Source organism: Bidens hawaiensis, unplaced genomic scaffold, assembly GCF_021521415.1.
Source record: "Bidens hawaiensis isolate Kalapana, Puna unplaced genomic scaffold, B.hawaiensis_p1.1 tig00042297_1, whole genome shotgun sequence".
NCBI classification, from domain to species: Eukaryota; Viridiplantae; Streptophyta; class Magnoliopsida; order Asterales; family Asteraceae; genus Bidens; species Bidens hawaiensis.
This window is the reverse complement of record NW_027497489.1, coordinates 136,913-155,119: the sequence shown is the minus strand read 5'-3', so window position 1 is coordinate 155,119 and position 18,207 is coordinate 136,913. Positions and strand designations below refer to the sequence as shown.

The 18,207-nt window shown below is 35.1% G+C and overlaps 1 protein-coding gene across 1 annotated transcript; it reads left to right on the top strand.

The window, feature by feature from the left end:
* The first annotated feature begins 471 nt into the window (after positions 1 to 471).
* Positions 472 to 17,097, top strand: LOC143593538 (uncharacterized). The gene is made up of 24 exons (XM_077073142.1): positions 472 to 515; positions 1,675 to 2,058; positions 2,134 to 2,282; positions 3,385 to 3,624; positions 4,441 to 4,550; positions 4,638 to 4,715; positions 4,957 to 5,063; positions 6,057 to 6,145; positions 6,226 to 6,344; positions 6,928 to 7,031; positions 7,111 to 7,188; positions 7,269 to 7,347; positions 7,959 to 8,127; positions 8,247 to 8,317; positions 8,421 to 8,501; positions 8,609 to 8,679; positions 8,768 to 8,864; positions 8,943 to 9,002; positions 9,314 to 9,368; positions 12,006 to 12,403; positions 13,216 to 14,718; positions 15,580 to 16,149; positions 16,738 to 16,796; positions 16,872 to 17,097. The coding sequence occupies exons 2-24, from the start codon at positions 1,712 to 1,714 to the stop codon at positions 17,065 to 17,067; spliced, it is 4,830 nt and encodes a 1,609-aa protein (XP_076929257.1). The 5' UTR covers positions 472 to 515; positions 1,675 to 1,711; the 3' UTR covers positions 17,068 to 17,097.
* Positions 17,098 to 18,207: the final 1,110 nt, after the last annotated feature.

Below are 18,207 nucleotides of genomic sequence, written 5' to 3'. Positions count from 1 at the left end.
AAATCCCCAACAATGAATACATTTCCACATTCTCCCCTCAAAATATCCCTTTGTTTCCATTTACACTCGTAAACATCTTCCTTCCTTCCTTGTTCTTCACTTTCTCTCTCTAAACAAAGCCTTCTTTCTTCTTCCCTCTCTCATGGCGTTCTCTCTCTCTTTACAAACACACAATTCTTCACAATAACAACCACCAAAGCAAAGCAAAGCAAAGCAAAGCTCAGCTCTAATTTCACACATCGTCTTTCAATTTGTCGTTTCACGGTATATCGTTACATGAACTCCAATTCTCGTTCGCTCACAGTCTCATCTCAATTGCTCGTATTCCGGATCCACATTGAAGATTACTAGCTCCGTATGCACTCAATCGTCCAAAATTGAGGTAATTCGTGTAATTAAAACCTAATTAGGGTTATTGGCTTATTGCATGCTCTTGAGATCTCAATTGCCTTCGATTGTCTGTTGCGTGCAGTAGTTTCAAGTGTTATTGACATGTTAGGGTTTTATTTGAAATTGTGTGTGTTTTTTAACTCAGTTTCCGTTGACTCTGTGATTAGTGGGCCCCAAATTTGAATATCAGTTACACATATAGGATTCTGCCTTTTGCTCTAGCTGACATGTGTGATGTAGGGTACAACTGTTATATTGACTAGGGATGTACGCGAACCGAATCGAATAAGGTGTTGTTATGTTAAGCTTTTATCGAACAAGCTAACAGTTCATGGACGCCTAATGAAACGAGGTTTTTTGTTCGTGTTCGTTCACTAAAGAAATGAACTTGATTGTGAACGGTTCATGAACATAAACGAACGAACACGAACAGTGTTTTAGTTGATTTGGCTAATTGGGAATGGTCAGTGTCAATGGTTTCGTCTGATTACCAAGTTTGTGTTGCTGTTTTCTTAAGCATTCATATCCATATGTTAATTTTACATTTAAATTAATCACGTAGTACTCGTATATATTTTTGTTTTATAGATTATTATTATGCTTAAATCCCATATGGTAAGATTAGAAAAGTCATTAAAAAGTAGTTAAAACCTTTAACAAACAAACATTAATGGACATAATCTGACGTAAAAGAACGCATTATCAAACTTCAGGAATACAATGAACGAACATAAACGGACTTCCCGCTGAACCGTTCACGAACGGTTTGTTTACAGCCCATAGTAGTCAATAGCAGCTATAGCACGCTACGTAGCGAAGCGGCAGTTCCCCGCTATGATGTTTAGCGACCACCAAACATGAAAATAGCGACTGTTCACCTTTTACTTTTTCATAATATATATAACAATGTTAGGCTTTTTTTTTTCCACCAACCTGCACCAATTAGCACCTCGATTCCAGGTTTGGTGTTTTTTTTTTGTAAAGTATGAACTTGACCACAGGTTTGGTGTTTCTTTTATTGCCAAACATGAAATAGCGGGCACTATTTCATCGCTATCGCTAGGTAGCATATAGGTAGCTTGTCACTATTTACCACTATTCGCTATTCTCAACTATGGTAGGGTACTACTATTATATTGACCCTTTAAATTTAAAGAACCATATCATAAGATGGGAAGCATACTGATTTGACCAGAAAGAAAAACATGGTTAAAATTTCCCCTCCAATTGTCTGAATGACAACAAATTGACAGTTACTGTTACATTGTTTTGCACAACTTACAGGTCTTGAAAGAGAATTATAATATTAAATATATGTGATATGGCTCTTCACAAGAATCCTCCTCCTAATGAACCACCAAGTGGGAGTTTGAAACCTTTAAGTTTTTCAAGTAAGGCTAAAGAAAGAGGTCAACTCGTTGATGTGAATAAACGTGTGAATGAAGCTGAAGTGGATATTGACCTCACTGAGGTCTACTTTTTGATCATGCATTTTTTGTCAATGGGTCCGTGTCACCGAACTTATGGTCAGTTTTGGAATGAGCTTCTTGAACATCAACTTTTGCCTAGAAGATATCATTCTTGGTATTCAAGAAATGGTGGTAGGAGTGGTGATGAAAATGATGATGGGAAGTCGTTCCCGTTGAGCTATAATAAGTTGGTCGAGAGGTATCAAAGTGTGTATTTAATTTAAGATTATTATTGTTGGTGATTTGAGTTTTGTCTGATTTATGATTTGGTTAGGTATCCTCACATAGATAAGGATCACTTAGTGAAGCTTTTGAAGCAATTGTTAAGTGGTGCAACTTCTTCTTCATCACAGGGTCATACTCTTATGAATGCTGCTGCTGTTCCGACACTGTTGGGAACTGGCTCGTTTTCACTTTTGAGCGGTATTTGATCACAATTACACTATTATTATATTATCATTTACATTTTGCCCAACATGCATTTTTGCATTTAGAGTCATTGATAAACATTGAGTTTGATCCAGATGGGTTGATCTGTTTGGCCTACAAACACTTTTCGTCTAATTTTTTATATATAGTCAACTCTGTTAACGATGATTACAGAAGCAGTATTATTTCAACAGTGTTCTAAAATCTTTGAATAAAGTGAATTGAGAGGTTGTAAGCATTACAATACACTTTTTGCAACTTTCAACTTGGTTTTAAAATGCGTGCATCAGGAGCGCATAATGCGCGATGTGCACAATGCATTGATGAGATCGCATTAGGTGGACTGATGCACTGCTATTGCATGATGTGCTCTAGATCGCATATCGCGTGATGCTGATGCGCACATTTCTGAGTTAAAACTGAGCTCCTGCATAGATTACTTGTACCATATGCATAGACTACTTGTACACTTAGGGTATGTTTGGCAAAACTAGCTGGTGGCTGGTAGCTGGAAGCTGGTGACTGGTGACCGGAAGCTGGTAGCTGTAGCTGGAAGCGGTAGCTTTTAGATATATTTAGGTGTTTGGCAGAGTAGTTGAAACTTTTAATAAAATGTATAAAATGGCCAAAATGGGCATAACTAAAAAACAATAATATTAAATATACTTATTTTGGAAGGTTATTTAAGTAATTAAAATACTAAAAGCTTGTAGCTCTTTCTAAACACTACTAGTTGGAGCTTTAAGCTTTAAGCTTTTTCTCATGACCTAAAAGCTTCAAGCTCCATCAACCAAACAAGGCTTTTAATTGAGTATGAGCTTTTTCTTAAAAGCTTAAAGCTTGAAGCCCCTAAAAGCTCCTTGCCAAACATACCCTTAGAGTTAAAGACTTGTGCTTATACATAAAACCTCTTTGGTGGTATTATAGCTTTTCATGAATCTGTTCATTTTAATCTTTTGTTTATAGTGTTCAAAAGTTAACAAGTTAAAATATGATCTATAAATAATTTTCCATTGTTCTTTTAATAACAACTTAAAATATCAACTACAAATAATTTTTTTATAATGATTTTGCCTTGTGGGCCCACTCATTGCAGATGATGTGAAAAAGGGAGAGAATGAAGTGAGACGGCCTCCGGTGTATATGCGGTGGCCTCACATGCAAGCGGATCAGGTTCGCGGACTGGCTCTACGGGAACTTGGTGGTGGGTTTTCTAGGCATCATCGCGCACCATCTGTTCGGGCCGCTTCTTATGCTGTTATCAAACCATCAACCATGTTTCAAAAGATGGAAAATCTCAAGAAGCTTAGAGGCCATCGAAATGCTGTCTATTGCGGTAAATATTTTATAATATAGTTTCAATTCATATCTATTTTGGTAAGTGGACTTTAGATTTTAACTAAAAGTCATGATATGGTTTGACTTTTGAAATCTGTTATAAAAATCGTTCCAACTTTGTTGGCATTTTAGAAGTTCTTTTGGTTAATATTTCCCATGATCAATCTTAGAAATTACATTGGTTTATTTGGTATTAGTTTTTACCTAGCCTCCTTTGCGTAGCATCTTTTTTTAGGCTTGTAAAGGAACACTAACGGAGCCGTTTAACTCTAACCAGACAAACGATCGAACACAAACAATTGAACGAATTGGTAATTTTTGTTCGTAATTGTTCGTTAAGAGAATGAACATTTCGTGTTCGTTATGTTCGCTAGCTGTATAAATGAACGGTTCACAAACGTAACGGAACGAACATAACTTAACATAGAAGAACAAACATAACTAAGGCCAAGCTAGTTACATATAATGTGAAGAACAATGTGCTGGACCTAAAAGGTTATTAAAACTATACTAAGTTGTAATTGGTCAAAAAGGTTACATGAATATATAACGTAAACGAACGCATGAAACATGTGTTCATGAAAGTTTGTTTAGCTAAATGAACAAAAAAATGTATTGTTTGTTTGTTTATTAATTAACGAATATAAACGAGTTTCCCGCCAAAACAGTTCACGAAAAGATCGGTTAGTTTGCATGCCTACTTTTTTGTTATCTTGACAAAATTTTTGTTTTTATGTATTTTTCAAGCAATACGACTTTATGTGGTTAATTTTGACTTTTATATGTATAAAGATTAAATATGCTTTATTTTCAGCAATATTTGACCGATTAGGGAGATATGTTATCACTGGTTCGGATGATCGTCTTGTAAAAATTTGGTCAATGGAAACCGCATACTGCTTGGCTAGCTGTCGTGGGCACGATGTGAGCTTAACTATCATCCAAAATCACATTTTATTTTTTAGTTAATTTCTCATTTGGGGAACTTATTATCAATATATGCTTCAATAGGGTGACATTACAGACCTTGCTGTGAGCTTTAACAATTTATTTGTTGCTTCTGCATCAAATGACTGTGTTATCCGAGTTGTAAGTATTTCATTTGGCACACACACACACACACACACACATATATATATATAGAGAGAGAGATGTTTTTGCTCAACTGAAATATGACTGTGTGAGCTTTAACAATTTATTTGTTGCTTCTGCATCAAATGACTGTGTTATCCGAGTTGTAAGTATTTCATTTGGCACACACACACACACATATATATATAGAGAGAGAGATGTTTTTGCTCAACTGAAATATGATGTCTTGTGGCTACAGTGGCGAATAGCTGATGGACTTCCAATTTCAACATTGCGTGGTCACACAGGAGCGGTTACAGCAATTGCCTTTAGTCCTAGAATAGGCTCTGTTTTTCAGCTACTATCGTAAGTTTATCTTCAAGCCAGTGTATGAAAATGGGCCGATTACGGTTGTATTTTATGGTACCGGGTCAAATGGGTAAGATATATATATATATAAACCATTTTGAAATTGAGAAGATTGAGAACCATTTGGACCACAAAGAAAACTCTTTTTAAAAAAAATAAAAAAATTTATAAAACAAAAAAAAAACGCGAAAATAAAAAAAGTAAAAAAAAACCAATAATTTTTATATTTCATTTTGGTTTCATAAAAAAATTAAAAAAATATCGGTTTAGCAAAATTATACATGTATGTATAACATGTATTTTTTAATTTTATACATGTTATTCTTTATACACATATGTACAATTAAGATAAATGATAATATACATATGTGTACATTATGTAAATCGAGATTAAATAAACATATACATGTGTATAATTAAATAAAAATATACATATGTGTAATATATGTTATTTTTATGAAACCAGGATGAAAAATAAAATTTTTGGTTTTTTTACTTTTTTAAATTTTCGTATTTTTTTCGTTTTATAATTTTTTTAATGGGTTTTTGTGGTTCAAAATGGTTCTCAAAGTTCTCAATTTCAAAAAGTTCTCTTAGGATCCTCACCATTATATATATACATATATGTTTGTGTGTGTGTGTGTATAATTGTGGTGATGATTTATTTAATCTTATTTTTATTAGATGAATTTATTTTGTCAACCGATTTAATTGAATTATCATTTTTCTATTGTATGATACTATAATCTCATCTCACAACTAAATTGTAAAAGCATTTAATTTGAACTAAATTATGAAGATTTCATATGCCATGCTATGGTTCTTAAATGGTTAAGGTTTGGTGGATTAAACGAGCCAATAATCGTCTAAAGTGTATTCAACTGCTTGCAATTTCCTAAATGGTTTTGTTGAAATGAGAATAAATTATCGTCTTAGTAATACAGGTTTTGTATAATCTTTAAATTTTAACAACCTTATTTTTTCTTGTAGGTCGTCTGATGATGGATCATGTAGGATTTGGGATGCTAGATATTCTCAATTCAGTCCGCGTATATACATACCTAAACCTCCCGAAGCTGGTTAGTCAACCTCATCACCAACTCTGTATTAAATTTTATATTAATCAACTAATAATAAAATAATACGTGTATAATGACAGGGAAAAGCAACGGACCATCAGCATCAACTATTGTTCATCAAAATCATCAAATTTTTTGCTGCTCGTTCAATGCTAATGGAAGTGTTTTTGTCACTGGAAGCTCAGACACTCTTGCAAGGGTATACTTGTAAATATTTGCTGTCAAACTTAGGCCTTTAAACGAACCAAACGTTCAGTGAACAGTTTGTGAACCATTCGGCAGAGTGTACGCTTATTTAATAAACAAACATTAACAAATTTTGTTCATTTACTTACAAAGGAGCATAAACACATGTCTCGTTTGTTCATTTATGTTTGTGAACATTCGTTTGACGTTCACTTATGTTCGTTCGTTTGGCTCATTACAAGTTAGTTTAGTTTTAATAACTTTTTAGGCAAACACATTGTTTTTCACTTTACTTTTAATTAGTTTTAGTGTACTTATGCTTGCTCATTTATGATCAGTGTTTGTTTACATTCGTTTGTACTGTAAGCGAATGAACATAATGAACACCAACACAATCATGTTCTTTTTTTTTAACTAACAGACGCGGACAAGAAAACCTTGTTTGTAAAATTCTGTCTTTGATCTTTTGTTCAGTTAAAGTTAAACAAACAAATACGATCCATTCATGTTCATTCGGTTCGTTAACAAGCCTATGAACACTTAATTATTGAAATCGTAACTTGAGAACAGAAAATAAAAATTTATATTATTTGCAGGTTTGGAACGCTTGTAAAACTGGCAGTGATGACCCTCAACAACCCAATCATGAGATGGATATTTTAGCGGGGCATGAAAATGATGTTAACTATGTACAGTTTAGGTACAATTTTGTTTCTTTCTTATTTACTTTATTGATAGTTGGATTTAATAACTAATGTTTATGTTGGCTTATGATGCAGTGGCTGTGCTGTGGCTTCTAGGTTTTCTCCATCCGATGCTTCAAAAGAAGAAAACATTCCAAAATTCAAAAACACATGGTGCTTATATTATTTCCTTTAAATTGCAATTATGAAATAACATGTGTCAAAATATTTACATATAATGTTGAATTTTGCAGGTTTACGCATGACAACATTGTTACGTGTTCCCATGATGGCAGTGCAATTATTTGGGTTCCAAAATCGCGTAGATCTCATGTGAGATATTCATTACACCTAGGCTTGGAAATGAGCATAAACAAACATGAATGAAAATGCTCGTGTTCATTCATTTATCTTTAACCAAACAAACAACCGGAACACAAACTATTAAACGACCGAGGCTTTCTCGTTTGTGTTCGTTTTTAAGTATGTCCGTACGTTAGTAGTATAAACGGACGGTTCACAAACGAACATAACTGAACATAAATGAACAAACACCAATTGCAAGTAAACTAATCATCAATCTAGTGGGCCTGAAAAATTAATAAAACTTCACTAAATTGTAATGTGTAATAACTTAGTTTCAGAAACTATACTAATAATAACAGGCCTAAAGAGCAAATATATAAACGAACATAAAAGAGTAAATGTTAACAAACGTTCACAAACATACATAAACGATCGAGGCATGTTTATGTTCGTTCATTTAACTAAATGAACAAAAAAGTATGGTCATGTTTGTTCGTTTATTGAAAAAACAAACCTCCCATTGAACAGTTCATGAACGTTCACACTTCACAGGCTTAATTACATATTTTTTATCTTTTGAAATTGGCCTTTTTTATTAAAATCTCATGAATTTGTGTATTTATATTTGAGTTTTGTAGGGAAGAGTTGGAAGGTGGACACGTGCATATCATTTAAAAGTTCCACCACCACCAATGCCACCTCAGCCACCAAGAGGGGGCCCACGGCAACGGATTCTTCCTACTCCACGTGGTGTTAACATGATTGTATGGAGCCTTGACAACCGCTTTGTCCTTGCTGCCATCATGGGTATGTTTAATACGTCCTAAACATTATCATGAGTTTATTTCACATATAGTATTATAGTTTGCTCTAAATAAGTATAAGTATAAAAATATTATCAATTACTTTCTTTTCTATGGATGCAGATTGTAGAATATGTGTCTGGAATGCTGTTGATGGTAGTTTAGTCCATTCTTTAACAGGTCACAGTGGATCTGTAAGTGCATTTATTTTTCTATTAACAGTAAAATAAGCATTTTTTTTAAAACAAAATGGCTATATAATAATATGTTTTCTGATTATTCTGCTTTTATCTGTAGACTTATGTTTTGGATGTTCATCCTTTCAATCCACGAATAGCTATGAGTGCTGGATACGATGGCAAAACAATAGTTTGGGATGTGAGTATTCTTCCTTTTTTTTTTCTAAATCTTATTTATATATTTGTTTTTTATTGCAAGTTGTCAAATTTTACTAAATGGTTTTGATTTTCTTTGATTGCTTATAGATATGGGAGGGATTACCTATTCGTGTATTTGAAATCGGGCGCTTTAAGATAGTTGATGGAAAGTTTTCTCCGTAAGTTGATTCATTTTCTTGTAATTACAAGTATATAAAATGATTTTTATCCACCACTTATCTGATATTGTCTCTATAATATTACTAGGGATGGGACCTCCATTATACTTTCTGATGAGGTTGGTCAACTACATATATTGAGTACCGGTCAAGGGGAGGCGCAAAATGATGCTAAGTATGATCAGGTATAAATTCAATACAAAAATAGTAAATGCTTTTTTTTATATATAAAATATCATGACTGACACTTATACTTGCAACAGTTTTTTCTTGGAGATTACAGGCCCCTTATTTCAGACGGTCATGGAAATTCTCTTGACCAGGTTAGTTTTTCCAGTTACTTGCCTTTATAAACCATAGTTTTATGCTATGAAAGTTAATTCATATTTTTAGAAAACCACATTAGGGGGGTAAATTTTAGGAAATTACACTTTTTTCTCTAAAAACCATTTGCTTCCTACAATTAGAAAGATTCTAATGAAGTGCAATTTGCCATATTGAAAGGCGTTACAGGCTAAAGCAGAGAATTTGGAAAAGAAAAAAAAGACTTCACTTAATTATTATACTAAACTACTGAATATTATATTCTTTTTTGCTTGTTGCTAATTTTTTTGATATTCATAACTATACTCAGGAAACACAACTTCCTCCCTATCGAAGGAATATACAAGATCTCCTTTGTGATTCAGGTTTGTTCATAAACAAAATCATAGTTACCCAAGGCGCTAGACGCATTCAAGGCACACAGGCCTCACCCCGGGCCTGGGCGTAGGCCACAAAAAAAAAGTGAGGGCCTAAGAAAAAAAAAAGCGCACTTAAATATATAAAATTAAAATATATTATGTATTAGAAAAACAATACTATGTTTCATATAAATTAAACAAACGCTATTATATAATATTTAGTATCATCTAATTAGTACCAAAAGTTCTAAAAGAAAGACTCAAATGTAATTTCGAAACTTGAATAACAATATGTTCAAATACCAAAATGTATAAAACAAGAAGACCAAATGTTCAAAAAGTAATAAATGGTAAAGGTTAAGATAATCATTGTTCTTGATATGTCATCAATACCAATAGAGGTGTCGTCAACTTCAAGAAGCGAGGGCCTAGGAACTAGAAGCGCATGTGTTGGGCCTAGCCTGGAAAATGGGCCTAGGCGCAAGAAGCGAGGGCTTTTAGTAACGATGAACATGATTTGAAATCACCATTCTTTAATTTTGACATGTTTACCTAAAATGTCTTGATTTGGGTTCAATCGTTTTGAATGGGCTAAAATTTAAATTAATAAACTGGTTGAAACTCGGGTTGTCAATGGTGTCGAGTTGCGGTTGGTGGGCTGAATTGCTCGACTTGAACACGGCTCATTTTTTTTGTTCATGTAAAAACATCAACCCTAACTCGCACACATTTAAAATCATGTAATCTGAACATTACCCTTTTAACCCATTTATCTAAACACGTCAAATGGGTTGGCAGGTACTAATCAAGTTGTAAACGTGTTAATTGGGTTGGTGGATTGTAAAAAGTTGGTTAAACAGGTCACAAATGGGCTAATGGATTCACCTGTTCAACTAAACACGGTGGATCGACCCGTTTAACTAAAACGGGTTATACAGGTTGACGCACGTAATTAAACAGGTCAACCCCGAACATGCCCCATTTTTTAAATGGGTTAGATATGTCAAACCAAAACTTGATTATTTTTGTGATGTGTCGAAAATTGCCACCCCTAGTTGAAACTTGCTAAGGGTGGAGGGAGTGGTTCACGGGTACCACCCAAGGGGTAGTATTCCCCTATGGGTACACGGGTACCACCCAAGGGGTAGTATTCCCCTATGGGTACACCGCCGCCACCCCTCCCTTTTTCCCCGACGGTGAGTTTGTTAGGGGAGTATTCCCCGTGAGATTTGTTTCAATATAGCCGTTGAACGGCTCTTTTTTTAGTTGATTCCATTAAATAAATACCCCTGTTTCCTATTTTCATATTTAAATCTCCATCTCGTCCAATTTTTACACACAATATTCTACAACAATTTTCATTTTCTTCAAATTCAAACAATTTTTACATTGAGCAACCAAATCCCCAACGGACTGCGTCACGAAGATGGAGCCGTGAAGAATTAGCGTTAGCTAAGGCTTGGGCCTATGTTTTCGAAGACATGGACCCCGTGGAGCAACGAACGTTGGGTTTTTGGCCACGAGTTTGGAACTATTTTGTTTCGGAGGGAGGATCAAGCGATCGTACACAACACCAAGTGTGTTCAAAATGGCGACATATGGTTGGACAAATTAATGCTCGCGATAACGACACGTTTCAACCATAGCTATTAAACGTGGTGCGCCTTGGCGCCTAGGCAAATTTTTAAGGCGAGTCGGTGGTATAGCGATTAGCTTGACTGAAGGCGCTATTTTAGGAGAAAAATCAGCAATTCAGAATTTTTTTGATTCTTTTTTATTTTTTACGTTGATTTTTTTTGTTTTTTTTATTTAGCACTTAACCTATTTGAACAACTTACCTAAAATTCAGCAAATTAACAAAATTAACGCCAATCTCTCATTATAATGAACGACATTGCTTATGCAAATCACAAAGCAAGATCTGTTGGCTTTTGTTTTAATATTATTTTATGAAATTTCATTTTCAAGTATGAACAATTTGGTTGTTTTGAGCACTATGGTTTTGAAATATTTTGGTATTTGAAAAAAGTGATATTTTCCATTACAATTTTCTTTTCCAATTTTTAATTTAAGTGCGCTTAATTTTTTTGAGGCCAAAGTTTTTTTGGCGCCTAGCGCCTAGGCCCTCAGTGATGCCTATGCGCCTTAAGTGCGCCTAACGCATTTGATAACTATGGTTTCAACTCATAACAAAAGTCAAAAACCGATGGAATTGGGGATAGTATTATCTATGCTTTATTTAATAAATGTCGTTTAATTATTATGTGTTTTTAAATCTATAATATATGCATTTTTATCTATTTTTGAGTTTTTAATTTATAATTTTTTGAGTTATTTTAAATTAAAAAATCAAAAATTCTTTAGGGTAGTTTGGGTGGGTGCACCATTGCCAGCCCTTAGGGTAGTCCATGGTAGTTGAGGGTAAAAATAATGTGGCGGTGCAGGATTGGTCAGTGCCAAGAGTAGTTTCACCACCCTTAGGTGACCACTCCCTCCACCCTAAGAATTGAACCGGTCAACGGGTCAAATGGCTACAACCTCTTAAATTGAATTTGAAAACTATAATTTATTATTATAATAGCGTCAAGTATATTGTATAAGTATATAACACAATATCTATACATAAAGTTTGAATTTTTTTAGGCATGATTCCGTACCCTGAACCATACCAAACCAAATACCAGCAAAGACGATTAGGGGCAATAGGGTTTGAATGGAGGCCATCTACATTTAGATTTGCTGTGGGACCCGACATAAGTCTTGTTGACCAAGAATTCCAAATGCCACTAATTGCTGACTTGGACATTTTGATGGACCCGCTTCCCGAGTTTCTTGATGCCATGGATTGGGAACCAGAAATTGAAATACAAAGTGATGAAAATGATTCAGAATATAATGTGACAGAAGAATACCATTCGGGTGGAGAGCAAGAAATGAGTTCTAATGCTTCTGCTAGCCTTGATGGAAGTGCCGGTGACAGTGAGGATCAAAGTTCTCGTGATGACATCAGTCGCAGAAAAAAGAAGAAAATGAAGGGAGAGGTAAGCCTTATGTTTCGAGTATTCTTTTAACTTCATATTTAATATGATTTATCCAAGTTTAGATGGAATCCGTGACACCATAAAATGTTTTCAAAGGTCTACAAACTGAAAATACTGATTTGAGTGCTGTAATAGTGTTGGTATAAAGTTTTGTGTTGAATAGTAGTCGCTTTGACCAAGTCAAGCTCTGAACATGTTTTCAGGGCCTTTTTGTCCAAGAAAGTCTTGACCTCTCTGAACATGTTTCCAGTAGTTGTTGACTTGGGGGTTAAGTAATTGCGCGCTTTATTTCTGATTTTCTTCGTTGGAATTTAATCGGCATGCTACGTGTCTTTGGTCATAATTGCACAAAATAATCAATTTTGGAAATTACATGTAAACGAGTCATGCCAGAGCCGCCTAGGCTTGATCTTGGTTCATTTAACCTACGAGAGCTCAATTTCGTTTCAAGCTCTATTTATAAGGCTCAAGCTAGGTGCGTGAGTAGTTTTACAAGCTTGAGCTTGCCTGGTTTGTTATTAATTAATATATGTATTTATTTTTATAAATATGGTTTTCATGACACTGTAATTACGTATTTAAAATATTAAATAAAAATCGTGTTAATAATAGGTTCGTTTAGGCTTACAACCGGCTCAAGCTTGCTAAGGTAAGCTTGGGTTCTTTATCGTTCAAGCTCAGCTTGATTCTAGCTTTTAGCGAGCTGTTCTCGAGTAGCTCACGAGTCACAAGCAGCTTTACTTGTTTGCATCCTTACATTTTGTAAAGTTTTTTAATTTCTTTTCCTTTTTGACATTTTCACAATTTCACAGGCTGAGTTCATGACATCTTCGGGAAGACGTGTCAAGAGGAGGAACCTAGATGGTGAAGAAAGCTCACTTAGAAACAACCGTAGTAGAAAGTCAAGATTCGGCCGAAAAGCCTCTAAAAAGAAGTCAAAGTCAAAAAGGCCTAGAAGAGCCGCTGCACGAAATGCCCTAAGTTTTCTCTCCCGAATAAGTGGAAAAGCCTCAGAAGGAGAAGGAGATGAAGAAGAAGAAGACGACGAAGAGGACCTTCTAGAAGGCGTTGACTCATCTGAAACTTATTCCAGTGAGCAAGAAACTGAAGCTGGAAGTGAAGAAACCGATATCTCAATTGAAAACGAAGAAAACGCACATTCAAAAGGGAAAGAAATAGTATCTGAAGAAGCAAGTCGCCACCAAAATACTCCCAAAAGGAGACTTGTGTTTAAAATTTCTAATCAGGATACAAGTAAACGGGAATTGGTGAGTCCGTCCTCTACTGCAACTCCTCAGGAATTGGTGGGCCCGTCTTTGACTAACGGAAACTGTCAATCTGTTGAAAGTAATGAAAATGGCTCGTTAACGGAAAATACAAATCCTGTAAGCTTGCTCGAGAGAAACATTAAATGGGGCGGTGCAAAATCGCGCTCATCAAAACGGTCACGAACTACCGCACCCGTCCTGTCCGTTTCTGAATCTAGAAACGAGTCATGTCCGAACGTGGATTTGAAAACCGAAAATGCTGTTGACTCGTCACCGGTATTTGAAAAGGAGTTTGTGGGTCCCTCTAGTTCTTCGGGTGTCCAAATCCAAAAGGGAAAAACAGTCATTTTTGACGAGGAACCAGAAAACAATCAATATAAAGAGGAACATATCCCGTCACATATGAAGTTACGAATAACTCCCACAAAGTTAAAAATCAGATCTTCAGTACTAGAATCAAGAAACGGTGAAGGCATCATGTTATCTGATGGGTCCACCTCAGATATGAAAATTACGGAAATGCCCCTGGAAGCTACTCGGGTTGAAAACCCTTTGAACCCTGACTTAACAGACTTGCCGCGCGATAGGATGTTTAGAGAAGTTTATAGACGGTCAAAGTCAACAAGGGGTCAGGCAAGTGTAGGAACCGGAATAAACGGTGTGGGGCCGGAAGCAAGCACGTCTAATGCAGATGATATCAATCAGTATAAACAAGTTGAAACCCGAATCCCTGAAAACCGAAGAAACGTTAATTTCCGACCTGTTCATGAGGTTTCTGGTGATACTTCAAGTAAAGAAAAGTCTTCAACTGATGGAGGTGATGAGGTCCCACAAGAAGAGGAAGAAGATAGATTGAATTCAAGACATAAAGTAGGGTTAAGATCTACCAGAAGCAGGAGACCGGTGGATTACAACCGATTAAACAAATCTCCAGAAAAAAGGAAATCACACCAGTCAACAAGAAGCTCATGGTTGTTGCTTTCAACTCATGAAGAGGGTTCACGGTATATACCTCAGTTTGGGGATGAAGTTGTTTACTTAAGACAGGTATGCATCCTTATAAGTGAATCCTTATTTTTAAAATGGCTTATTTTGCTATTAACTGAAGGGTATATATGGAATAAATTTCGGGGGTGTAAATGAGCCGAGCCGAAGCTCAACTAGGCTCATGTTCGGCTTGGTTAACTTAGGAGAGCTCGGCTTGTTTCAAGCTCGAGCTTGGCTCGTGAGTACTTTTTAAAGGTCGATTTCGGCTCGAGATCGGTTTGTTATTATTTATTAATTAATTTATACACAATTAAACTTGATTTATAATTTTAATTTTTTATACGTAACACAATATATATTATTTAGTTTTTAGACATAATTTTATATAAAATAATAATTACTTATATAAACGTATATTAATTATTAAATACAAACTATATAAATTATTGGCTCGTGAGCTAGCTCTAGCTCAATAAGTGAAGCTCTGGCTCAAAAGTCAAAACCATTTATCAAACAAGCTTTTTAAGTATGAGCTTAGCTCATGAACAGTTTTCAAGCTTGAGCATGGCTTGGGCTTGGCTCGTATAAAATTTAGTAGTTAGTTTATATGCATTTATTATTATTTTTAAATCTGTTTTAATTATAATTTTTAAATATAGCATGATATATATTATTTAGTTAGTTTTATCACGATTTTATATATGCTTATGTGGTGTGCGTGTATTACATAAAACCTATATAAAGAATAGGCTTCTTTTGTCTCTGAAGCCAGCTCGAGCTCGTTAAGTGAACCTCGGGCTCAAGATCGTTTATCAAACTTGCTTATTTTTGGGCTTGATTTTGCTAATCTTTTAAATTCTCAACTTGTTTTTAACAGCGTTTAAGGAATGATAATTGTTAATTTGTGGTGGTTTTCTTCAGGGTCATCAAGATTACATAGAAGGTAGCAATTCACGAGACATGGTTCCATGGAGGTTGCTAAAAGGAATCATCCGAGATGTTGAATTTTGCGAAGTCAAGGATCTCGAATATTCAACACATCCTGGTTCTGGGGAAAGCTGCTGCAAAATGACTCTACAATTCGTGGACCCAACATCCAACGTGGTCGGTAAATTCTTCAAGCTAACCCTTCCGGAAATTACCGGATTACCAGACTTTCTTGTTGAAAGAAGTAGGTATGATGCTGCTATGAAGAAAAACTGGAGCAACCGTGACAAGTGCCAAGTTTGGTGGAAAAATGAAGGGGAAGAAGACGGGAGTTGGTGGCAAGGTCGGATTGTGGCGGTCAAACCCAAAAGCGTTGACTTTCCTGATAGCCCGTGGGAACGGTTTTCGGTTCATTATAAGAATGATCCAAATGTGTTTCGACACAGTCCTTGGGAACTCATTGATTCTAGTATTGTATGGGAAGAGCCACATATTGATGATGATGTCAGAAACAAGCTCATTCGTGCTTTGTCTAAACTTGAGCAATCTGGGAACAAATCCAAGGTATCTTCTTCTTTTTTATTTTTATTATTATTATTATTATTATTATTATTATTATTATTATTATTTGTTCTAAGAATTTTGAACAGCACATTTATTTTGGAAAGTTAAAAAGAACACTATCCTTTACTCGTAATAGTTTTTCATAATTTTCGGCTTGAAGCGTGTAAACTGTAGAAAAGTGTTATCGTTTTTCATAATTTTTGGCTTGAAGCGTGTTAATTAGGGTTGCAAGCGAGGTGAGCTTACTTAAGATAGCCGGAGCTCGGCTTGTTTCGAGCTCTATTTCTAAAGCTTAACTTTTGCTCGTGAGTAGTTTTCAAAGCTTGAGTTTGGATAATTTATTTGTAGAAATTTATAATTATCTTATATATATGTGTGTGTGTGTATAGTTATAATTTTTATAGATACATACCATGGTGCATAGTTTTTGTAGTTATTTTCTTCATAAAATTTATATATAAAATATTAATAAATTCATATAAATAATAGGCTCGTTTAGGCTCGTGAGTCTAGTTAAGCTTGGGGTTGAGCCCGTTTAATCTCTGCTTGTTTCGGCTTGTTTGACTTAAGAGACCTTGATACATGCAGGATCATTATGGTGTTCAAAAGTTAAAACAAGTGTCACATACATCAACATTCATCAACAGGTACAGTTTTTCCCCTATACATATATATATATCTATGGGTCCCATCTCGTAACATAACGTGATGAAATGCTGCAGGTTTCCAGTGCCTTTGAGCGTTGAAGTAATCCAAGCTCGACTGGAAAACAATTACTACAGAAGAATTGCAGCAGTAAAACATGATGTTGAAGTGTTGATGGAGAATGCGGAAACTTACTTTGGGAGAAACAAGGATTTATCAGCAAAGATGAAACGATTATCCGACTGGTTTACAAGGACGCTATCCTCTTTGTAGCGGATGATCATGATTAAAACAGCAGTTTTGTAAAAAAGGTTGGATTTTGTAGGTGGATTTTTAAAGGCTGAAATCAATCAAAACAAGACTAGAATGGTTTGGGTAGTTGGTTGAATTTTAGGAGTTTCAGTTTTGTATAGACTGGCTGACTATACAAACAAACATACACAAAATCTTAAAACAGAAAGTCAAGATTTTCATGTCAATCAAATTTATGGGTTGACAGGTTTTAGTTTCATATTCTTTTTTTTATGATTAGTTATTGTAGGGTTCTTGCATGACACCTTTTGATCATACAGCTTGATTAACATGAATAATTGTTTCAGACTTAAGTTAACCTAATTCTGTTTCTATTTCTTTTCATTTCGTTTGGTTTGGTGTGGCTTGCGTTTTAGGTTTAGCTTAGATGCAAAGGCTGACGAGTGATTTTTTTAAACATACTTTTATTTTTTAGATTCGTTTCGGTGGTGTAAAGATTTGTTGCTAATCAATCATCTGTTAATTTGATGTAGATGATATGATGTTATACAGTCGTATACGGGGGTGTGCGGTTTGTTGTCATACGCTCTCAAGTAATTTAAACTTGACCTGACCCATAAACCAGACCAGTATAGCTAAATTTTATAATAAACACAATAAAACAAACCTAACATAACTCAAAAACTCTATTTAAACAAAAAATAGAACTAAACTTGATAAACATACTCTATTGACCTTATTCTGGACGTATAAAGGTTGTTCTCTTCTGGCTGTAGCCCTGATTTTAAATCAAAGTTTGAGAACATCTTTTAAGATTTAGTAGACCGTCTTTGTCATTAGACAAGGAATTGCCTCCTTATATAAGCATCAAAAACCGTTGTACAAATTTATTGGTTCTCAAAAGTCTTTAAGCTACATACCACATTATTGTGAAAAAGTTCAAACATTATTGGAGGGAAACACACGTGTGCGGATTTAACAGGGGTTTCCTCTTTGGTGGGTTTGGGTAGTAATGGTTTCACGGTCGGTCAGGCTTCTCTAAAAACTGCTTAATGCAAAATGACTAAACATGGGAAGACGTTTCTTGAGAACCAACATGTATACCTTTCGCATTTGAAACTTTTGGTTTCCTTGCGACTGAAGCGTTGGAGCTACTTACTC

What these genes read in the sequence shown, in the direction of transcription:
- LOC143593538 (XM_077073142.1), top strand. Translation starts at nt 1,712, where the DNA reads ATGGCTCTTCACAAGAATCCTCCTCCTAATGAACCACCAAGTGGGAGT. An exon ending in TATAATAAGTTGGTCGAGAG is followed by an intron (nt 2,059 to 2,133) that starts GTATCAAAGTGT and finishes TGATTTGGTTAG; the next exon opens with GTATCCTCACATAGATAAGG. An exon ending in GCAAAACAATAGTTTGGGAT is followed by an intron (nt 8,502 to 8,608) that starts GTGAGTATTCTT and finishes GATTGCTTATAG; the next exon opens with ATATGGGAGGGATTACCTAT.